At 47.0% G+C, this 21,814-nt stretch overlaps 1 protein-coding gene across 2 annotated transcripts in view; it reads right to left on the reverse strand.

The window, feature by feature from the left end:
• The window catches only part of MAP2K4 (mitogen-activated protein kinase kinase 4), an 83,145-nt gene that overhangs the window by 26,872 nt on the left and 34,459 nt on the right, over window positions 1–21,814 (reverse strand). For both annotated transcript variants that reach the window (XM_030505816.1, XM_030505817.1), the window contains exon 3: window positions 6,316–6,490. In XM_030505816.1, coding sequence (XP_030361676.1) covers window positions 6,316–6,490 — 175 coding nt within the window. The remainder of the gene's footprint in view (window positions 1–6,315; window positions 6,491–21,814) is intronic.

Here is a 21,814-nt window from a genome sequence, read left to right on the forward strand (position 1 = left end):
CTTACTGGCTTCTCCGGGAAGAACAGGGATCTTTTGTGCACACCTCAGAGGCTTGACATCCTGCTGAATTTTATGTGTATTTAAGCAGTGCCTTGGCCACCTTCCCTGATCATTCCCAAATGATCTTGAAACTGCTGCTGGTTTTCTGAGGACAAGTTCAGAGCGGAAGTGGAAGCCCATCTGTAGTATGGTCAAAAATACTGCTAGTCTAAGCAGAAAACAAGAAACCAGCAATGATATCTAAGGACACAGGCGGGAACTGGAGGCTTAGACTCCAATACTGCAGAGCAGCACTAAATCAGCTAGGCTGATTTATACAATTCATGAAATCATGGAATAGTTTCAGTTGGAAGGGACCTTAAAGATCATCTAGTTCCAACCGCCTGCCATGGGCAGCAACACCTAGGAACACATATTGGAAGATACGGGGACACATTAGAAGATACAGAAAGTTCTGGTATACGGCTGAAAATCACTACATCTTCTGTGTTGGGGCAAAATCAAACACAAGGATTGAGGACAAAACAACCCTCTCCCCAGCTGGCTTAATGTCCTATTCCTGACAGGAAACGAATGAAAAGGAGGTGCAAGATGTTTCTATGAGGCCACAACAAGAAGCCTGAAGGTCAACCGAAGCACAAAGCAGCCTATTTGTCTCTTGATGGTGTATGTTCCAGCCAGTTGAACTGGCTGAAAAGAAACTGGCAGAAGGTGCCAATACGGAAGCCCAAATGTCAGAGGCATCCCTGCTGCGGGGCAGGAAGGGGCTGCCTGGCTCTGGGGCTGGGGGCTGACGGGGAGTGGAGCAGGAGGTGGAGGTCAGGACATCACTGCCATGCTCAGGCTCCTGCCCTGCTTTAAATACTTATTTAGCTTGTGGACTCTTCAAACAAGAAGCTTTCCTGGCCTTCAAGAGGCCTTTTTAAGTATCCTGGCTAACAAAACCCTCACCTGGTATTACATACAGTATTCAAGTAAAAGTCCTGCTCACTCCCCAACTTTCGTTCCGGTTTGGGGTTTTTATTTATTTCTGGGTTTATGGAAAAACCAAGTATGTCTAAGATCTTTCAAAGTTCTTTTTTGTGTGTGTGTGAACTATCCCCAGTGCCAGAGGGAAAGCTCAGGACAGAAAGAAAACACCCAGCTGCTGGGTGAGCTTCCCAAGAAAACCATTTCGCCCCAATAAAATGGGGCTTCTCATTCCTCTGATGTGCCCAAGACACATCAGAGGAATAAGATGTGTTCCTCGAATTGGTGGTACCCTCATGAAAGAAGATGCACAAACCCCTGCAGCAGCTGGGACAAGAAGAGGTGCTGATGCTGGAGGGCAAATGCAAAAGGGGGCTGGAAAACTGCAAAGAGCCTTTGGAATAAACCCAGGAGTGACAGCACGAGCAGATCCTGAGAAGGGACCAGGTCTCCCCGCAGAGTGAAGCAGCTCAGGACATCATTCACAAGTCATTTATGAACTGCCATAGACTGGGCAAAAACAGACTAAAGAGGAAAAGAAGAAACCAAAAGCCAAGTGAAAGAACACTGGGTAGAACTGGAAGCTGGACCAGGCAATATCACAGAAAGCTGGTGCTGGTGCTGCAGGCAAATGCCAGCCAGGGCAGGGACTTCTTCAAGGACGTGCCCAGAAGAGAAACCTGCCAAGGAGGTGAGGAGCTGATGTACAAACTGGCCATGCAGCTGTGGATTTGCAGAGACAGAGCTCCTGTTGGACAATGTTGGGCTGTTCCCTTCCTCACCTGGAGGAGTCTTGACCTCATACCAATAAATTCTCAAGAGAATTAAGAGGGGTTTTACAGTGAGAGGAAGACCACAATACAAGCTGACTGACAGCAAGCAGGGGCTTTGCATCTCTAGGAAGATCTGAGAGAAGAAGGGGCCTAATGAATAAGGGGATTGTCTTTTAGGAAGAATTGTAAAACTCAATGTAACATTTCAGGGGCAAAAATGAGAAAGGTATGAGTACAAATCCCGAGTTGGCTTCCTCTTTCCTTTAGCCTTTCCCCTGCTTCCTGATAGCTCCAGGAAGAGGCTCTCTATGGCAAAAAGGGTAAGGGATACAAAAGCATCATGCTTTTGTATCTTTCTTAGTCTCTTAGGCAGAGACAAACTGTGCCTCTGACACCAACCTGCTGCAGCCAGCAGCCTCACAAGCTGCTCCTGCAGCCACCCTGGCCTGTTCCTACAGAGGCACATAATGTATTTTTGTTATTTAAATAGACATTCAGAGCGGTACAGCGTGACAAAGGCTGAAGGAGAGGGAGAAGCAGGACAAAAGAGAGAGGGAGAAGCAGGACAAGATCTCATCACCTGAGCCTCTCCTCAAGAACTCTCCACCAGATGAAGCTTTGCTGCAGTGGTTTCATGCCAGCGACACAATGAGACTCATCCTCCTCCTTTGTCCATTCTCCTCCTTTGCTGCTGGGATGGAGCACAGCTGAAAGGTTTGATTCACCCAGCAGTCCTGCCACTGCAAGCACCCAGACACCCTCTGAAGGGTGCCAGGATCCATCTGTTGGCTGATAAGGCCAAAACACATAAATGGAAAAAATGAAAGAAACTGGCGCCTCCACCTGCAGATGTCAGGTTATTTATGTTATAGATATTACCCTGAATGATATTCAGCACCCAGGAGTTTTTCTCCTGCAGTAATAATAACTATCGACAGGAAGCACCGCAGAAGGGCTGTGCTCGGGCAGCAGGAGCTGATGCTCTGCAGCACTGGTGCCACAGTGGAGGGAAAGCAGAAGGCTGAGCTAAACCACGCTTCAGGGAACCAAAGGTTGTTCCTTGTGCAAAGGCAGGTCAGGGAGCGGATCCTGCCCCTCTGCTGCGCTCTGGGGAGACCCCCCCCTGCAGTCCTGATCTACCTCTGGGGCAACAGCACAAGAGGGACGTGGAGCTGCTGGAGCGAGGCCAGAGGAGGCCCCGGAGCTGCTGCGAGGGCTGAAGCAGCTCTGCTCTGGAGCCAGGCTGAGAGAGCTGGGCTGGGGCAGCCTGGAGAAGAGAAGGCTCCTGAAGGGGACACCTTAGCAGCTCCAGTGCCTAAAGGGGCTCCAGGAAACCTGGAGAGGGGTTTTGGGCAAGGGCCTGTAGGGACAGGACAAGGGGGAATGGCTTTAACCTGCCAGAGGAGAGAGTGAGATGAGCTCTTGGGCAGAAGCTCTTCCCTGTGAGGGTGCTGAGGCGCTGGCACAGGGTGCCCAGAGGAGCTGTGGCTGCCCCATCCCTGGCAGTGTTCAAGGCCAGGTTGGACACAGGGGCTTGGAGCAACCTGCTCTAGTGGAAGGTGTCCCTGCCCATGGCAGGGGGTTGGAACTGGATGAGCTTTAATGTCCCTTCAACACAAACCAGTCCGTGACTCTACGATTTCAAACTGCACACTCATAGAACAAGGAAGATTGGAATCCGTCCGAAGCAGAAGGGTCTGACAAGCCACAAGGGATGCAGCCTGTTCCTGGGCACGGTAGCTCCAAACAGGACCTGGCCGTTCCAAGAAGCAGGGTGGAGAAGATGGAGTAGCAGCTGGGGGAGGCCCCTACACCCATTTTCTCTGCACCTAATCAGCAGCTTCTGGAGCCATCTCTGTTTCACTCATCAGTGCAGAACAGTCAACAACTTTCGGCTTGTGGCCTCCGTGAAGCTATTCTGTACTGCTGGATGTCATTCCATGGATGACTTGCCTGCTGCACTGATGCTGCTCCTGGAGGAGCACAGGAGAGGGACAGCAGCACCACCAAATAACCGGAGACACTGGCTTCCCAATCCAGTTAATTGCAGGGCAGCGTTCCTGATGCCCTGCACGCAACATGGTGCTACACCATGGAACTGTATCAGGTGTCATTGAAATCATAGCAAAGACCTCATATGACCAGACTGACATGTTTTCTTCTCAAAGCACCACTCCGCTTCTAAACCTTCTCAATGGAAGGGTATTATGCTGAATGAGAAGAAAACAAGTTCAGTTCCTGCCTGTAGAGCAAGGAGAGACCATGGAGAGCGGCTGGTTCCCCAGAAGCCAAGTTGAGAGCTGGGGCTTTGGACAGCAACAGCTCTGCAAGCTGTCAGGACACCACAGGCTTGGGGGACACTGAACGAGCAGGAGGTGACAGCCCCAAACACAGATGGCCCATAGGGCAGATTTAGACAGAGCAGGAGCAGGGAGATTAGTGCACAACCTCAGCTGCCCCCAAAGGAACAGCAACCTGAGAAAGAAAAGACTTTGCAGTTTGGGATGAACTAATCGCTAGTCCAAGCTCAGCCCTGGCCTGAAACCTCACCTCAAATAACTACAGCATCCAAGCTGTGGAATAGATGCTGCTGCTGCATTGGGAGATCTCACTTGCTGTTCCACCCACAGGTCTCCCTTTGCTCAGCTTCATGTTTTATCCCCACTGGGACAAACAGAACAGTCCCCTGTCACTCGCATTCTGGAAATGATGCAGTTGCTGGGACCCTCCAAACTTCCCTCTCCTGGAGGCCTCACCATGCCTGCCCAAGGCTCAGAGAGTGGCAGCAGCCCAGCCCACAGCTTTGGCATTTCAGAGTTCAGAGACTGTAAACCTCTTGGATTTTATCTGTTCACAAGTGGGCCCCCAGGCCCAGCACCCCCATGAGGCTCAGGCCACCTCTCTTCCCCTGGGAAACCCAGCTCAACATGCTGTGCAATGTCACCTCCAACTGTGTGCTTCAAGAACACAGCACTGGTGCCTTCTGCCTCCCAGATGAGAGCTATACCTGCATCACAGACCCTTCACACTGACAAGATTATCCCATGATGCTGATCATCCCTTCTGCAAACAGAGTCTGGGACAACATAGTGTCTGTGCCAGCAGACGCACCTCCTCCTTGATGATGTTAGCTAAGCCAGCACAATGCTCTTCTCACCACAGTGATACACGCTGCAGAGCTTTGAACCAAGCCACCCAGCTGTAGGTATGTCTTTTTCCTACCCATGGCTATCACGATTATTGTAGCAAAACTACAGTCACCCAGGTCTCACACCCTGGGCTTGAGAAGCTGGGGGTACCCAGACAGCTTTTCATCAGCAGTTTTCAACCTGTGATCTGCAAACTCTAAGTTCCACCAAAGGCAACTAAGAGAAACAAACCTTTAGCTGCAGACAGCCTCTAGCTCCACTGGAGACTTTTAGGGATTCAAAACCAGGTTGAAACACCACTGCATGCTCATCCAAAACACTCAGCGACCTGGCCAGTGAGCCCACTGCTGTGAGGAAGTCAGTATGTACTGGAGAAAGTCAAAGGGTCGTGGTTACTCCAGTAACGTGAGACACTAGAGACAAGTACAAATCAGATTCACAGCAGCTGGAGCTGGGGCTGAGACAAGTCTACCTGGCGTGTGAGACCAGCAGGAGAGAACATTTCCAGGTCAGATCAAGGAAGATTCCAAAGACAGGGAGAGTTGGAAAAGAGAGCAACACAGACTCCTACATAACTCACTTCTACTCTTTCATGGGAGCACTTACAGTTGGTATCATCCACAGTGTTAGAAGACTGATGTTATTAGCTACCGGCCAGCAGCAAGCAAAGAAAAGGACAAGAGAGAGGGAAGGCAGGATGGCTGCTGCCCACCTCACCCAGCCTGATGGACAAGCAGCTCCTCCAAAATGCCCAGTGAGTAGCACTATGCGGCATGCCAAGGATTCCACCTGGGAAATGAAGTTACAACATTGCTTCTAGTTTCAAGGGGAGGTTTTGGGGAGCATAAGGTAGAAAATGGACAGTCCAGAAAACTGCTAGACTTGCCATCTCCAGAGCAGGTCCAGAATGGTAAGCGCAAAGCAAAGACACTCCATCGTATATCAGCAAGAACAAAACACTCCCTAGAAGATGCCCACTCCATTGCAGCTCCTCCTGGTGAGGCTACACCATGGCACATGCTTACATAAAAAGCAAATTTTAAGTCACTACCTTATATCCCAAAGGCCACCATGGAGCTATTAGATGTCAACCTGTACCTAGCATCAACCTAGGCTGTATCTGAACCAGTGACCCAGAGGTGAAAGGCCCATGCCCCATTATCAGTCTCCAGAGACATGTGATCCCCTCAAAACAGCAGGTTCCTGATAGACATTTTCAAAAGGGCACAAGCAATTATGAGAGCTTCACAAATCACTTGACAATATGCCCATTACACCATGTATTTTCAGCAAATAGCAGCCTTTACACTGGAAATAAATAGAAAAAGAGCAGTAGATGGGTGCTAGATGGAAGAACATTAATTCTCCATCACATTTCATCCCTAATGGACTGAAGTACAAATGTAAGTATGGGCATCACCTACTTTAACTGCCATAATTTGCCCACTTGGTTTGTGGACCATTTTGTTGACAGAACCATAAGCTCCTCGTCCAATTTCTCCAAGGTCTTTCAAGTCCTCTGCAGTAAAATCCCAATGTTGTTCAGGGGAAATCTTCAATTTTCCTGATGATTCAATGCTGTGTGTTCTCAGTCTCTCTCTGTCAAAAATATTGGGAAGCAATTTTTCCACATTTTAAATAGTCTGTAAATGTCTCTTTTCAGCACTTGATTAAACATTAGAAGAGAGGGGTTCACAAAAGCTACAGCAACAATCGGACTCCACGAAGGATTTGGTTGGGGTGGGGGGTGCAGGGGTGAGGGGAAAATGTTCAATCAAAAATGACATACACTTGCCCACAGCTTCGATTGCATCTACGCTTCTCCAGCTGCAGTGTAAAATTCAATGTCTCATACAGTAGAGTCATTCTAATCACTCATTTACACAGTTCTTTCTGCTTGGCACAGAATACATCAGGCTTCGAGCAGGATCTGGTAACATGCAGAACCAAGAGACTGAAGAGCACTCCCCAGCCCCATTTCCCCACAGCTTCTGCTGCTCTACATCACCATGCTCCCAGCAACCGCCTCCCTTCCCGTTGGGTTTCTACAACACAGGCACGTTCTGTGTGAATCCAGGGGACTTTAGAAAGGATTTGCTCTTAATGGAAAACTGCACTTTAAAAAGAAAACCCCAAAACATTTTAAGCAATAATTTAATTTATTCAAAACCAAATAAAGAGTCAATCATTTCTATGGATAAACCCCAAGTTGTTTGCAGTGTATGAAACCAAAACCTGCCTGTTCAAGTGTCTCTTTACCTAACACCTAAATTAAGATTCTCAGGCAAACATTGCTCCTAGTGAAGCCACAAATCCTGGACAACTAGGAAGGAGCAAACCAATGCCCCAGATGTGTAGGACAGAAGAATTCAATGGTTGTTTTGAGCTGCCCCAATTACTCGTTCAAATGTAGCAATGTTATTGCTGAATTAGTAGGAAATGCACAAGTATTTTCAACACTTTTTGTCTCAAAAATGCCATGCAATTTGTCAGGTTTTCATTAATTCAGTAGCTGATTTGCTCTTTTTGGGTTGTAAAGTAAGCCAAAAGCCTGACTTTTCCCACTTCCAAGTAGCATTAACAGCATTAAAGACAGCTCCCAGTGCAGTGCACACCAATATGATGGCACACAGATCCTTCTGACCACCCTGTGTACAAGGGAGATTCTGTCAAACTCATCCCTCGGACTCTGATCACTTCTCTTGGGCATTTGATAAGTCACCACTCGCTCATCCAGGGGCTGGCCCAAGAGCCAGGCCACAGGTGAAGCATTTGACCAAACACACAAAGCTTATGGAGCTTTAAATAAACACGTTACGGGCGATTCCATGCTGATAACCGCAGCCGTGTGCCAACCAGCAGCTGAGGGTGCTGCCGGCCGCCAGGCTGCACCCAACCACGACCTCTGCTGGGCTTTATTTGGAACCTGGATTTTGTGAGGGCAACGAGGTCAGGTCCAAAGGTCAACTGACTGGAGCAGCCCCGGTTCAAATGGCTTCATCTGCTGCACTTCAGCTTCTCTGTGCCGCTTTGGTTTAGCACTTTGGGGCTCTGAGCAGCTGCATGTCCTGAACCCTTGACCTGTTCCATGGAAGCCTTGCTCAGCAGCTCCTCTCACCACCGCTCTGCCTGTCCTCATCTTTCCTGCTCTATAACCTGCCTAGCTTGAGATTTCCCGTCTGCCACTCCCTATGGTGTCCCTCTACTTCCCTTAGGAATAGTTCAGGAAACCTACTGATAGTGCTACAACACAGCACTGATGTGACAGACACAGCAGCACAGGGAGCAGAGGTGTTCACTAGCACTGTTCACACACCTCAGAATATCTGTGCCTAACAAACCACTGCACTGAGTGGGGGGACCTCCATGGAATTTGCTTACTAAAAAGCAACAAACGAAAATAAGGCAGTAAAATGAGGGAAAAAGAAAGAAAGGGAAAAGAAAGAAAGAAAGAAAGAGAAGAAGAAAGAAAGGGAAAGAGGAAAAGAGAGAGAAAAGGAGAGAAAAGAAGAGCGAGAAAAAGAAAAGCAACATGACTTCCAGACTCGGCAGCTTTCTGTAGGCTGATTATGCTGGAAACTGCATGAATCAGTCACTATCTGCTTGCTCAACCATCCTATTTTATCAGCACCATAAAAATAGTTCTTCTTTTGCTGGAAGAAGGTAGGTGAGAAGCGTCAGCCGAGGAGGCACTGGCCAAGGGGCATTTCCTGCTGACCTCCTGCCAGATGGGCAGGAAGAAGCACGACCATTGAGAGAGAAACCTTGTTCCAAAAGGCAGAGAAAAAAGGCAGAGAGGCCTTACCAGGAGAGTGAAATGTGAGGTTGGATTTTTCTGAGCAAACCCTTTCCATCTCTTGTTTCAAAGCAGCGTTTCATGTTGAGGTTCTCAGAGAGTTAAAGGATTTAAATGCTGATGTGATTTATTAAAATAAACCCATTAAACTCATCCCCACTCTTCCCTCTGTCTGTTTTTCTGCCCAGGAAACTTTGCTTTTCTTACCCTACATCAGAAGAGAAAGCAAATCTGAATTCATTATTTCCTTTTTACACAAGAAGCCTCTTTCTCCCCAGCTGTAGTGTGAAAGCGGATCTGTCCCATTGTTCCTGCAGCTGCAGGATGGGTGCTTGGAGCTCGGGAAGGCGGCAGTTAGGAAATGCCCGTCTGCAGGTCTGCCCTCTACAGCTGTGCTCTGCTGTGGAGCAGTGGAGCTCCAGGGGTTGGGATTGAGATGGACCATCACACCGTCACCCACAGAACCTCATGTGCTGGAGGCTGGCTTCCTTTCTGTGATGCACTGATGATTGCACCTGCCTTGTACTGCAGTCACAGCTCCTGCTTACCTTTTCTCAAATACCCAGGGAAATGGTCAAATAACCAAATGACAAGTTTGACAGACACCTTCACACAGATTTTGCCCATTTAGCTGATTTATCACATGTAAATGATGCAGTTTTCCTTTAAGCAGCATGAGCTAGCTTTAAGAGTAAATAACTGGAACACGATGATATAAACTATGCTTTATATCAGGAATTTTTCGCTATAAATCAAACTCCCAAGGGATTTCAGTGCCAAGAAAGCAGCCCAAAAAAACGCAAGTCTAGAACATAGACTCTCTGTATTGATATAAAACAGGAATTCTCTGATGTAGAACTGAGTGAGGCAATAAGAACAAATAATCATCAGCGCAGCACATCTATTACTAGATTTGCACTGCTGCAGATACATGAGGACATAAATCCACAGGCGGACAGGCCCCCAAAATACAAAAAAGCCTGCCTAAAGCCTGCACTATATCCCAGTGCACTTGATACGGCAACAGCTTGCTTCAGAAAATAGAAGGGGAACCACAGAACAGTCTCTAGTGAAGGTGAAAAGTAACTAATGTCCAGCCCCAGCTCCTGCCCGCGATCTGATTTCAATCCCTGTGTTTAGTGCTCAGTTTGCACAGATGTGAGCTGACAAACACCTCCTCTTTACCATTTGGCTTTTAAGCTGTGCAATCCCAATCTCTCTAAGGCTGGGAATGTTGGGCAAAATGAAGTATAGGTGCTCTGAAGGATCAGGATGGGCAAGACGGACTTGTGAGGCTTAATGTCTGCTTTAAAATATAAATAAATAGCTAAAGAGGACTAGATACTCCTCAAAGAGTTAAAAGCAGTATTTTCAAATGCACCTTAGGGACTCCTTGTGACTTGTCCAGAACGTGAGCTTCCAACTCCCTGTCTTGCTTTTGAAAAGTTGTAAAGGGAATAAAAACCTGAGGAGAGGATGAGCTCAGGAGGGCACTGAGATCCCTGCACTCACAAGGCCCTGACGGATCAGCCTTCCTGCAGATGGTTACTATGCTTGTCACAGCAGTTATTCCAGGGATTAGGAGCACCGAGCAAGACAACAACTCCTGGGAACAGTTGCCCTTTGTCAGAAATGAAAACGCTCGTGGGTCCAGCTTGGCAGGAGGCAGGCGGCCGGCTGGCGCCAGGCACCGCGGCCGGGCCAAGGACGGGGTCACACGCATTCGGAATGGATGTTGCTCCCTGCTCCAGGCCAGCTCCATTCCCCTTGCAGGAAGGTCTGCCACGAGGAGATGCACACAGAACCTCCTGGGAAAAACAAGGAGGCACTGGGAAGCTCTGGGACAGGCTGTGTTAGTTCCCCAAGCCCTGTTGTTAGCACCAAAGGGCAGGGATGCCTGGACTTCCTACAACAAGCATTTCCTTGGCATGAAAATGAAGGACCGTGGGGAAAAGCAGAGAAAAGTTGGTGGATTTTTTTAAGCAAAATTGAAAGTTATCAGACAGGAAGCAAGGCCAGAAAGACGCTGCAGGTAGTAGCTACCTATCTCCTCTTTGGTTTACTTTGTTGAGAGTTCTGTGGAACACGAAGCCCAAAAGTTGTGGTATCAATATTACAGTGGACATGAATAAAACAAATCTGCAGAGTCAAAAAGATCCAAGTAAACTGTCCTTCACACGCCTGCCTGCTGCTGGATTCTGCTGGGAAGTCTCTCATTACAGCCTCTATTTACACTGTGGTTGATGAGAACACATTCTACTTCTCCACAAGTTTGGCAAAACTGCTGCTTGACAAAGTAGGACTTCAGAAACTGAATTTGTGGTGAATCAGCCAAAGGTAATACCTAAATCCTAACAACAATAAAAAAAGCTTCCATGCAAACTGCAGGGTTCTAATAACACTGTGCACCATCTGTAACTTCAGAGTGAAAACACAGCTCAGGACTCTGGCTAACACATTTCAACCACGTCTTTCAAATCGCCTCAACAGGTTGTAGTGCTTCTATCTCGATGTCTGTGTTACTTGTACAACAGGTTTCAGACCCTGCAGGCTGACACTAATAAAATAACAACTCCAGTTTCAATTTCACTGGAGGAAGTCTCCCAAAGAAAGATCAGATTTTTTTCTAGAGAGCTGAAAATGTTGGTGCTCCCGCAAATCCATCACAAGAAGAAATTTCTGCTTCCAATAAGCCGATGTGCAACAGCGCCCTTGCAAGAGGATGTAAGTAAGGTGTCCTGAGGCTTATGTTTATTCCTAGTCATGAAGGAGAGATACAGAAAACGTGGTAAAGGAAGGAAATGATTTAGTTTTGCATCTCTTTCTTACCTATTCAGACTAAAAGCAAAAGCATATTTGCTCCCTTTCATCATGACCAAGTGGCAGAGATTCTCCCTAGCATTGCTCTGGCTTTCTATGCTCCTCCAAAGCTTTAAAATAAAGATATTAACCAAGTGTAGAAGACTGCACGCTTGTGAGCCCTTTCACAGCCCTCGAGACCCAGCACATTCACAAGGCTGAAGTCAGGGACACTCTTTGCAATGGGGTTTGGCTGAGGCTTTCAAAATGTCAGTATTTTCTATTAAGCTCGCCTAGTAAATGACTGAGTTCCAATGGATTTTGATTAACCCTGCCCTTGGCACAGAGGAAATCTTTCAATTCCTCATGGGGAAGCCTGTCCTGGGTTTAACTGAGTACATTAATCTCAAACTCACTCTGATTTGGACATGAACCAGGCTGCAGCACATCCCCTAAACCCACCATGGCTGGGCATTCGAAGCTTACACTGGATTCAAGCACTGCAGAGTAACACCAGCAAAACCTGAGCTCATCAATTTAAATAACCCTTCTGAGCATGCTGCCCCTCCTTCTGAAACACTGCACCTCCTGAGCCATGGTCAGCTACCCGAGAACAGGAAACAGACAGGAGCACATCCATAAGAATCAACAGAAGAACCCTGATACATACTTGGGATAGTTTGTAAAATGATTCTGACATGCAGTATCATCATACAAAAATCCCTAGATGGAATGACACTATTTCTGAGACAAATTCCATTAGTTTAATCAAAGCCATTTTTGTGGGGATGGAAAATACTTGATAATGGCTCACAGAGAGTTACGCTTACTGTAGCCTGCTGGAAAGTTTCTGGATGAGGTCCGCTTCTCTCCTTTGGAAGCTGAACGGGACAATGTGATTACTACCCAGGCTTGCTTGTGTATCACTTCAGCCAGGAAAAGTTGTGGAAATGACAGGAGAACATGGTGCTGTTAACACATGCCACAACAACATACAACACAATACTCAGCTAGTCACACTGCTCACCGAGTGCCTGGCACAAGAAAACAGGGAGCTCGATATTCTTCACAAAAGCAACCTCCCCTCACTGAGAGAACTGTGCAGCCTCTGGTGATTTGAACTGCCTTTTAGCATATTAAATCATAAGCAATTTGTTTTCTTACAGCAAGGGTAATTATTATTTCCAACTGTATTATTAGTATGATTAGAAACAGGAATAAATGCATTCAACTTACTAACCAAACACCTCTATATATTGGTGACATGCTGTTTCCTCAAGGCATGTTAGCCATTACTGCTCTGTTTTTCTTGTGGTTTCTAAAGCAGAACTTTATATATATATATATATATATATATATATATATATTTTTTTAAAAAATGCTTTTTAATCTAGCTTCCATCCTGAATCCACCTCAGGTGGGCTTATCAATTTATCATCCTACCTTATCTTGCCATCTTTTCCTATCTTATCCCCTCTCTTAATGAATAAGGTTGCATGACTTGAACAACTACATCCTTTCTTATCACCTCCAGAGCCACACAACTGACCGCTCAACCAAGGCTAACTCCCACTCTGTATTCCAAGAACAAAAATCAGGTTCTGGATCTCCAAGCCCCTAAAGCTGTCCAGCTCTGGCAATCTCCTTTCCTGATATGAGGACCGGTTATCTCAGAACGGTTGGAGAAGCTCAGCCAAGGTGGGCTCCTGCTAAGCCCCTTGTGGAGGGCACACAGAAAAGAAGCACTCAAGTACTTGTGCAAAGGACCAATGCAGCCACCCACAAACGTTCAGCAATGCAAACTCATGGTTTTGCTCAGCTCCTGGTTGGAAACACTTGGAGAGGTGGATAATAAGCACTGTTATTTCAACTATATGAAATGGTTTTGTTTCAACTACTCTAACAAGAGATTCTTCCATTTTAAACTAATTGAAGCCCAGTCTGGGCAAGCTAAAAGCTCTCCTTTGTCTCCTTCATGATCAACCAAACAAAACCCAACCAAAACCTAAGAACTAAACTCTGGGCTGCATCATAGCCTGAAATAACTTGAAATTCAGTGCCAGCAATGTACCTGGCAGTGTTTTTCTCCCCGTGGCAGACAAGGACAGATGGGAGCCATCACCTAACTGCAAGACAGATGGCTTTTCTAGAGAGATGCAGTGACCAGAAACGTGGTGACTAACAGAGAGGTCCTAACAAGACTGAAGTAGACCAAATGTGACTTGTAATTTTGAAGTGCTCTAAGACATAAGGCCAGTGAAAGCAACTGCCTGTTGAAGGTCCCCATCTCCATGCTCTAGTATATGGTGAGGTTTTAAATGTTGGTCTCCTCCAAGATGGCTGCGTGGGGCAGTTTTCTCCACTGACTCTCAGGAGGTGATTTTCTGTAAGCTCTGTAAGGATGCTCACAGAAAATTAAGGATGCTGTAAGGAGTTATGCCAATAGTCCCAGAGAATTACCTTTCCCATCTTTCACTGCTTTAAAATAGTCACCTAGAACATCAGAGTGACAAAACAAACCCAGCTGGATTATAGGGAAGCCTCAGAGAGTAAAACCACCTTCATGCTGCTGTAGCAAGAGATATTTGAAACAATCACTTCAACTGATCCACATTTGCCTCTGCAAAAGCATCAGTTACATTGGGCATGAAGGACCAGCTGCTCACCCAGATTTACTCCACGCATATTTTATAAAAAGAGGGAATTAAAACAGGCTCAAAGAGAACACCTCTTAGGGTCAGCATAATCCACTGTAGACTGGCTTGGAAATCTGCTCTCGCATTTCTTAGGTTTCCCAAAATGGAAGGACCTTCATGATAGGAAGTAAGAACATCTACCTGAACCTCAAAGATGATGTCTCTAGTTTTCACCAATATAATATACCATAAATCTAAGTTAATCTAAATTAATCTAAGTTAACCAGTTAATCTAAGTCCTTTTTAGAAGTCAGTTCCTCATACAAGCAGAATGACAAAACCAATTCAGCCCTGCAGGACAATCCCCACTCCACCACATCCATCCAATCCACCACAATGTCCTTTCCATGAGTTCCTCATACAACAGCTGTTTCTCCTGGGTGCATCCTGTTCCTTCAGTCTGGATGTCCTCCATGGTACATGCTGAAAGTCACTCATTTATGCAAAGAATGAAGACAGAGGTTGTTGATGATGACTTGTAGGCTTGAAGCAATCTCCCAATCTGCAGAGTCTCCTCTCTGTATTCTCCATTCCTTGATGTGTACAGAAGACAAGAGAGATGAACGATTCCTTCCGTTTGAACTCACAAAGCAGAAGAGTTGGCTCACTTCTCAGCCAGGGTAAAATGCAAGATACTTTACTACCAGGTGGTGCTGAACGTCTGAAGAGCTGAAGAATGTACTCCTGCTCTGACGAAATGAAGCGTGACCCCGAGTATGAAGAATAGCAATGAACAAAGTTCATTCCTACAGCTAGCAATGGCAGTTGTTTATTGGGGTTTCCTGAAGGAATGTTGGTTTGCAAGGTCCACATCTGGAAACGTAGGGTTTGAGCCCAACTTAACTCACAGATATGAACAGGACTGCTCCATATATAAAACCCTTGCTGACATTTCTGTATGTCACACAACCAGAAAAAGAAGCCTGTGCCTGACCATCTCAGATTAAATGGAGTTCAACAGTGACAGCCAGAAACCACATACACAGCAGAGACCACTCCTCTCCGAAGGCATCAAGTTCAGCCCAATGGGTAAGCCATGTCCTGCTTTGTTACTTATAAATAATTATTGAACAATGTTTATCAGAAAAAGGGTAGAAACCAAACCTGTGTGCACACACATATATATTTAGAGATGTTACATGTAAGAATCTGCTTCATCCCATTTTCCTCTCCAAACACCAGCAGGGTTTGGATATTAAGCTAGCAGTTCCTGTATTCGCCCAAGAACTTAGGGATACAGGCTCTCTTCAGCCTCAGAACTTCACCCATGTTCCTGGACACTGGTCCCTAGGACACAGAGGATGGGACACCTATTGCCCCTGGTGACCTTGGATCAATCCCCAACTCAGAAAGCTGGATTCATGGGTCTAGAAGAAAAGAAGCTAAAAGGCCAAGAGGGCAGTTCTTGCTCTCATATGTTATATGAAGACGAAGATGAGCAACAGCATCTCCTGCTCCCTGAATAAACTTTAACTGCAGCGAGTAGTGTCTGGCGTGTTTTACAGAGCATGCCTTAGGAACTGGCGACTTCAGGTGTGGGGATGCTCAACATCGCCTCTTGGATAGGACAGCAGCAATGTACAGAGCTCAGTGGATGTCTAGGGCACCTTGGGATGCAGAAAGCACACATGCCACAGGCTCTTTTTGATCAAAAAGCTCAAGTCCCAAAGACCACTCGTCGCTGGAGGAAGGAAGGGACAAGTTTTGGCAACTTCCAGTTCCCAAATGGAATTCTGGATCTCACCTGTAATTCTTAATCATAAAAAGTTTCTTTGTATGTAGATAATGAGACCACTTGAAGGCTCAGAGATGGCAAATGTATCATACCTTCTCTATAATGCATGAAACAGAAGGTTTAGAATGGCTTACAGAATTTACCTGATGAAATGGTAAAGCACAGACACACAGGTCTACAATACTCTGAAAAACACACTGACAGGTTCAGATGCTATTGAAAAGTCTAACATGAATAAAGCTGTGGTCGCCCACTTTCCCTCTAACCCTCCTAAGAAGATTAGAGTGTTTTGGTGTCCTGCATGCTTTTAAAACCTCCACACACCAAGATTTACAACCAGTTTGCATACACGCATGTACACTGCTGGCCTTGCTAGGGGATGCAGCACCTACAATTAAAGGAAAGGAAAAAATGAGAGGAAACTGTAACCACAACAGCATGAAGGACTGGAAGAGCTGCTGCAGACTCTGAAACTACTTGACCTGCTTTCATTTCTCTTAAATAAGCACTGCAGCAGTTACATCTTGGTGTGACTTACACAGGTACACCAGGACCACGTGTCCCTCCTGGTGTGTGAAGAGGGCTGTAACTCAAGGACCCCTGGGGTCTACGGAGCACTAATGCAACAGCTCTGATCCTGCCAGAGTCAGAGCTGCCTCCAACCCACGAGGGCACAGGCAGCAGAATTAAATTGACATTCTTAAACCCCACCGTGGTCTGAAACCTTGACCTGCTTTCGAACAAGAGTGGCACCAGCCCCGTCTCACATGCAGCAAAGAGACTGTGGGGAACTTCCAACTCTCCAGTGCTCAGGATGACAGATCTTTCCCAAACCACCTTTCTCATGAGACCATCTGAATTATTACTACAGCGTTGACCTCAGACTCATGTTTCTAAACCTGGGCTTTTGAAACCAAGCTGACTAAGTAAGAAACACAGTGGCTCTCCTCTAGACTCCGGAGTGTGACAGGTACCTGAAAACAGGAGTCTGGTCCTCAGCAGGCTGCAGGCACCTGGCTTTTGCCATGAGCATGGATGGAGTCCAGGATGATGTCTCTTAACTTACGTGTGCCAGGGAAGGATCTGGCCAGCCTCTAGTCACTGTTACTAGATAACGGGTAGGGAGCACCTCTCACTAAATGCCAGGCACTAGAAGGAAAGTCTACAGGATACTTCTATCCAAGGGGCACATTGCCCAGCTTTGCTCTTCTTTACAGCCTCTCCATGTCCCAGCATGCAGCCACACTGATGCAGATTCGATGGCAGATAAAGTGGGGTTCAGTTTGAAAATGAACATTTCCACCTCATTGCTCTACGTGACGATTTCCCAATACCCACTGAACCAGAACGTGTCACCTCCCTCCACACACCACTCAACTGAGCAGAAAAAATATGGTCATGAACTCGAAACAGCTCTTCAGACTCCCCTTGGCCACCAGCTCAGTGTCCCTGGAGGAGGAAAACTGCGGATGGCATCACAGAGCTCACATGGGACCACAGATTATCAGAAAATCCCTGTTAAACTCTCTACCCTGTCACAAGCTTCTGCCTCACCTTCACCTCTTCCAAATTACAGCATGGCCCAGCTTCCCATGTGCAAAATGGGGAACACAGGAGTTTTCAGCAACCATTTAGGTTGCAAAGCTAAAGCACTCAAAACATGTGAAGCACTCGGAACCTGCGGGAGCCTGATTAGTATGTAACATGGGGTTGGATTTAATTTAGCCACCCCAAGGTAGGTGATTAGGTTTCCAGAAGTTCTGAGGAGACCAGGTCCCAGCAGTGTGGCAGGAACCTGAGTGCTCAGCACTGCTGAAACAATCAATGTGAATTAGCTTAATGGAGACATACGAGCTCCAAATCTTGGTTCCAGACATGGAAAGCCTAAATTCAGAAGCAGAGAGCTGAGATATCAAAACCCTTGCATCAAGAAGAGAACAGTCCTACCAGGGCACTGATGCTCAAAGGGACATGGAAGTAGCTAGAGCTGCAGGTACCAAAAAGCTCCTCTGCAGAGCAGGATTAGCACCTTAAGAGAAACACCAAAACTTCGAAGGTAAGACAAGAAAAGACCTTAATGTAGCATGTTCAGTCAAAATCTCACACTGATTTTGGTAGCACCTCTCTGAAAAGGCAACCTACTCCCAGTCTGAAATACTAAGTATGGGTGTTTTACAACCTGTATCACCTCTTTGTCATCTAGGCCAAAGAGATCACTGATCAAAGCAACTTGTAAACTTCTGAAAGAAACAGAAAGGTTAAATACAAAGCAAAGCTCATGGATTTGTCAAGAAAGCTTCGGAGAAAGATAAGAAACATTGCTCTAGCACATCAGCAATGGTGATGTTTGTGTTAGAAGTGAAAGCATGTTTACTACAGACTCAAACATGTAAATGTATTTGTTGAGTCCTTGGAGGTATCTTTTCACTTGTGCTTACTGAAAATACAAGCAAGTTTTCCCATGATCACATTCAGATCCTGCAGCTTTCGGGTAATGCCCCATCCCTGGCGGTGTTCTAGGCCAGGCTGGACAGAGCCTTGGGCGACATGGTCTAGCGTGAGGTGTCCCTGCCCATGGCAGGGGGTTGGAACTAAGTGATCTTAAGGTCTTTTCCAACCCAAACCATTCTGCAATTCTATGTTGCAGAACACTCACAGAAAAAAAAATCAGCTGGTACCTTCTACACTGAAACCTCTCTCTGAGGCTTGCAGGCATCACCCCGGCAATGGGGAGGTATCATGCAGCAGAAAGGCATCAGACACCGGTAACAATAAAGATGTGAAATAACCGAGAGAAATGGAGGACAGAGAAATATTCACAGGAAAATTCACACCAGGAACTGGGAACACGCCAATTTAGGATCCTCCACTTGGGGTTTTAATGGTTTTCAGACAAAGGGTAGTAACTCTCACACGTTATGTCTTAATGAACTCAGCCAGCTGCCGGCTCTGCAGCTAGAGAGCCTGAAACTACATGCCAGAAAGGCCTGGAAAAGCCTAAGAAATTAAAAGAGAAGCAGACACTTGAGATAGACTTGGGACAGCCAGAAAAATCCCTTTCAGGAATAATGACAGTCCCTGAACTATATAGAAAAACGGGAAGCAGCACAGTCTGACATGCAACTGGGCCTCCACTTGCTTTTGAGAGATCCAACCCCAAAGGGCTATTAAACAAACACCTGCCAACACACTCTTGGGGCATCTATTTGGAAAGGGAGTTACTCTCACACGTATCATAAGGAGAAGGCGGCCCAAAGGGGCACCTCTTGGAGTTTAAGTCACAAAGGACCCATGAAGACACTCACATGCTATAGGGAGGCTGCAGCATCCAACAGGCCACCAAGGAGTTCAGAAGCTGCGTTTGTGAGCACTGAAAGAGATCATTTCATTTTGTCACCTTTCCAGAGGAGACTTTAGCTTCTAGAGAGATGACACCTCCGACAGCTGAGAGACTTCTGAGCCAGCAGACAGAGCTGCACCAGGCTGGGAACCAGATGCCAAACAAAAGTCATTGTGCGTGCCCATTTCTTAGCAGGTGGATCTGAACTCTGTAGTCTGAAGCCCAGGTCAAGGCAGCGCTGCACTAGAAGAGTACAGAGCTTCTCAGAAAACCAAACCACTCATCTTGAACAAGTTGGTTCAAGGGATGCCAGCAACGGCCAGGACAAGATGGGCAGCTGCTAGGCAAACCTGCTGTGCACAGCCATGCAGTCACACCTCACCACGTCATTCCTCTGTTAGTGTTATTTGAACCTGCTTTCGGCAAAGGCCACCAGCTGCGAGTAGCTCTGTAGAGCTTGCACACAGATAATTGAGTAAGCTCATTTTGTTTCTGATCTAAATGCTACCTGGACGCAGAACAGATGAGGTAAAAGGTGGGATACTCTTCAGGCGCTTGGAAATACCAACTGAAAAAACACTGGGCCAGAAGTTGAAGAGCTCACCCTAACCACGGCTGGTGTCCTCCAGCCACCTCTGCTGCAGGGAAAACCAAGTCAGTATCTGTTAACAAGGGCTAAGCCAGAAATACAGTCTGAACCGATGAGAACTGTGGTCTCAGCTGGCAGATCTCCATCATGTGGACTGTGACCCAGCCTGCAGAGCACAGCACTCACACATGGCACTGACTGACTTGGACCAGGCACAAGCAGGAGCACTTCAATGGACTGGGGCACCACCTGCTAGTAAAGCATCTTCTCTAGACTGCACTCTTTCCAGTAAGAAGCTTACTCCCCAACTACTCTCTATAATTCAGGCTCTATTCTGCTTTTACCTTGTATAGGTCTGTGTACCACCGGGCAGTACCCCCTGGGCAGACTGGGCACATGCCTACCTAGACACAATCTCTTTATGCTTATAAAGTGGATCTGGTGGTAGCAGTCATGGCTGAACCAAACAAAACACGCATTCTCTGTAGCTCCATCAGTCACAGGCAGTCCCAGAACCAGACCAGACCTTCCTTCCAACCCCCTGCCTCAACACGGCACCCCAGGGCTCTGCCCTCCTGCCCCACAGGATCTGCACAGGAAAACCATTTACAGAACTTTTTCAATGGCAGCAAGAGATGTCTCAGCTCTCAGCACCTCAGGGGGTGATTTCAGGGAGCCACAGCCCAAATTCTAGCAACGAGAAAGGTATCTCCAGTTTCGAATCTCATTCAAAGCCACCCTTGAGTTAGTCTCCTATTTAAAGATCACTTTAAAGCCCCCTGATTTTAACTCATGTTCTAATTCTAAGGGGTTTTGCCACTGCCTTCTGTCTGAGCAGTCGCAGCCTCTGCTCTGCTTGTCTCCTCACTTGGTTTCCTGGCCATGTGTGACAAAGGCAACCTCCTTCAGGACATCCCAACACAACTGGTAGCGGATGTACTGGAAAGGTCAAGAAAGGAGGTGTCCTGGGCAGGGTCTGAGGGTGCCGTGGGCTGGGCAGGGATAGGACAGGAGCAGCAGGGCCATGCCACCCACTGCCATTCAGTCACTGCCATCCTCACCAGCTCTCAGCTCCAAGGCCATCATGGAGATGGCATAGCACAGCTCACAGGTCCCAGCCACTCGCCGGCTGCTCCTGTCTGTGGTCTTGTGTTCCTGCGTGTTGCTCTGCACCCTGCTCTGGCACCCACCTCCTGCACTTCCATGACAACACACTTGTACATCCAGGAGGATGCCAACTGTATACTGAGTTGCATCAAGGAAAGTGTGACCAGCAGGTCAAAGGAGGTGATCCTGCCCCTCTACTTTGCTCTCGTGAGACCCCACTTGGAGTACTGTGTACAGTTCTAGTGTCCTCAACATCAGAAGGACATGGAACTGTTGGAGCAAGACCAGAGGAGGCCACGAGGATGACCAGGGGCTGGAGCACCTCCCATATGAAAACAGGCTGAGAACATTGGGGCTGTTCAGCCTGGAGAAGAGAAGCTGCGTGGAGACCTCAGAGCAGCTTCCAGTATCCAAAAGGCTTCAAGGATGCAAAGAGGAACTTTTCATCAGGGACTGCAGCAATAGGACAAGGGGTGATGGGTTCAAACTGGAACAGGGGAAGTTCAGGTTAGATCTCAGGCAGAAGTTCTTCCCTGTGAGGGTGCTGAGGCGCTGGCACAGGGTGCCCAGAGAAGTGGTTAATGCTCCATCCCTGGCAGTGTTCAAGGCCAGGTAGGACAGAGCCTTGGGTGACATGATCTAGTGTGAGGCGTCCCTGCCCATGGCAGGGGGTTGGAACTAGATGATCTTGACGTCCTTTCCAACCCTAATGATTCTATGATTAACGCCAACTTGAGATCTAAACCATAAGACATGGCTCCAAGCCACCACGGATGGGAAAGGAGCGGCAGGAAAAAGATTTGGGAACCCATGTCCCAGCTTTCTGTATTCAGCAGTGTTTAACCTATGCTCTCTCCCCCT

Source organism: Strigops habroptila, chromosome 14 (assembly GCF_004027225.2).
Source record: "Strigops habroptila isolate Jane chromosome 14, bStrHab1.2.pri, whole genome shotgun sequence".
NCBI lineage: Eukaryota > Metazoa > Chordata > Aves > Psittaciformes > Psittacidae > Strigops > Strigops habroptila.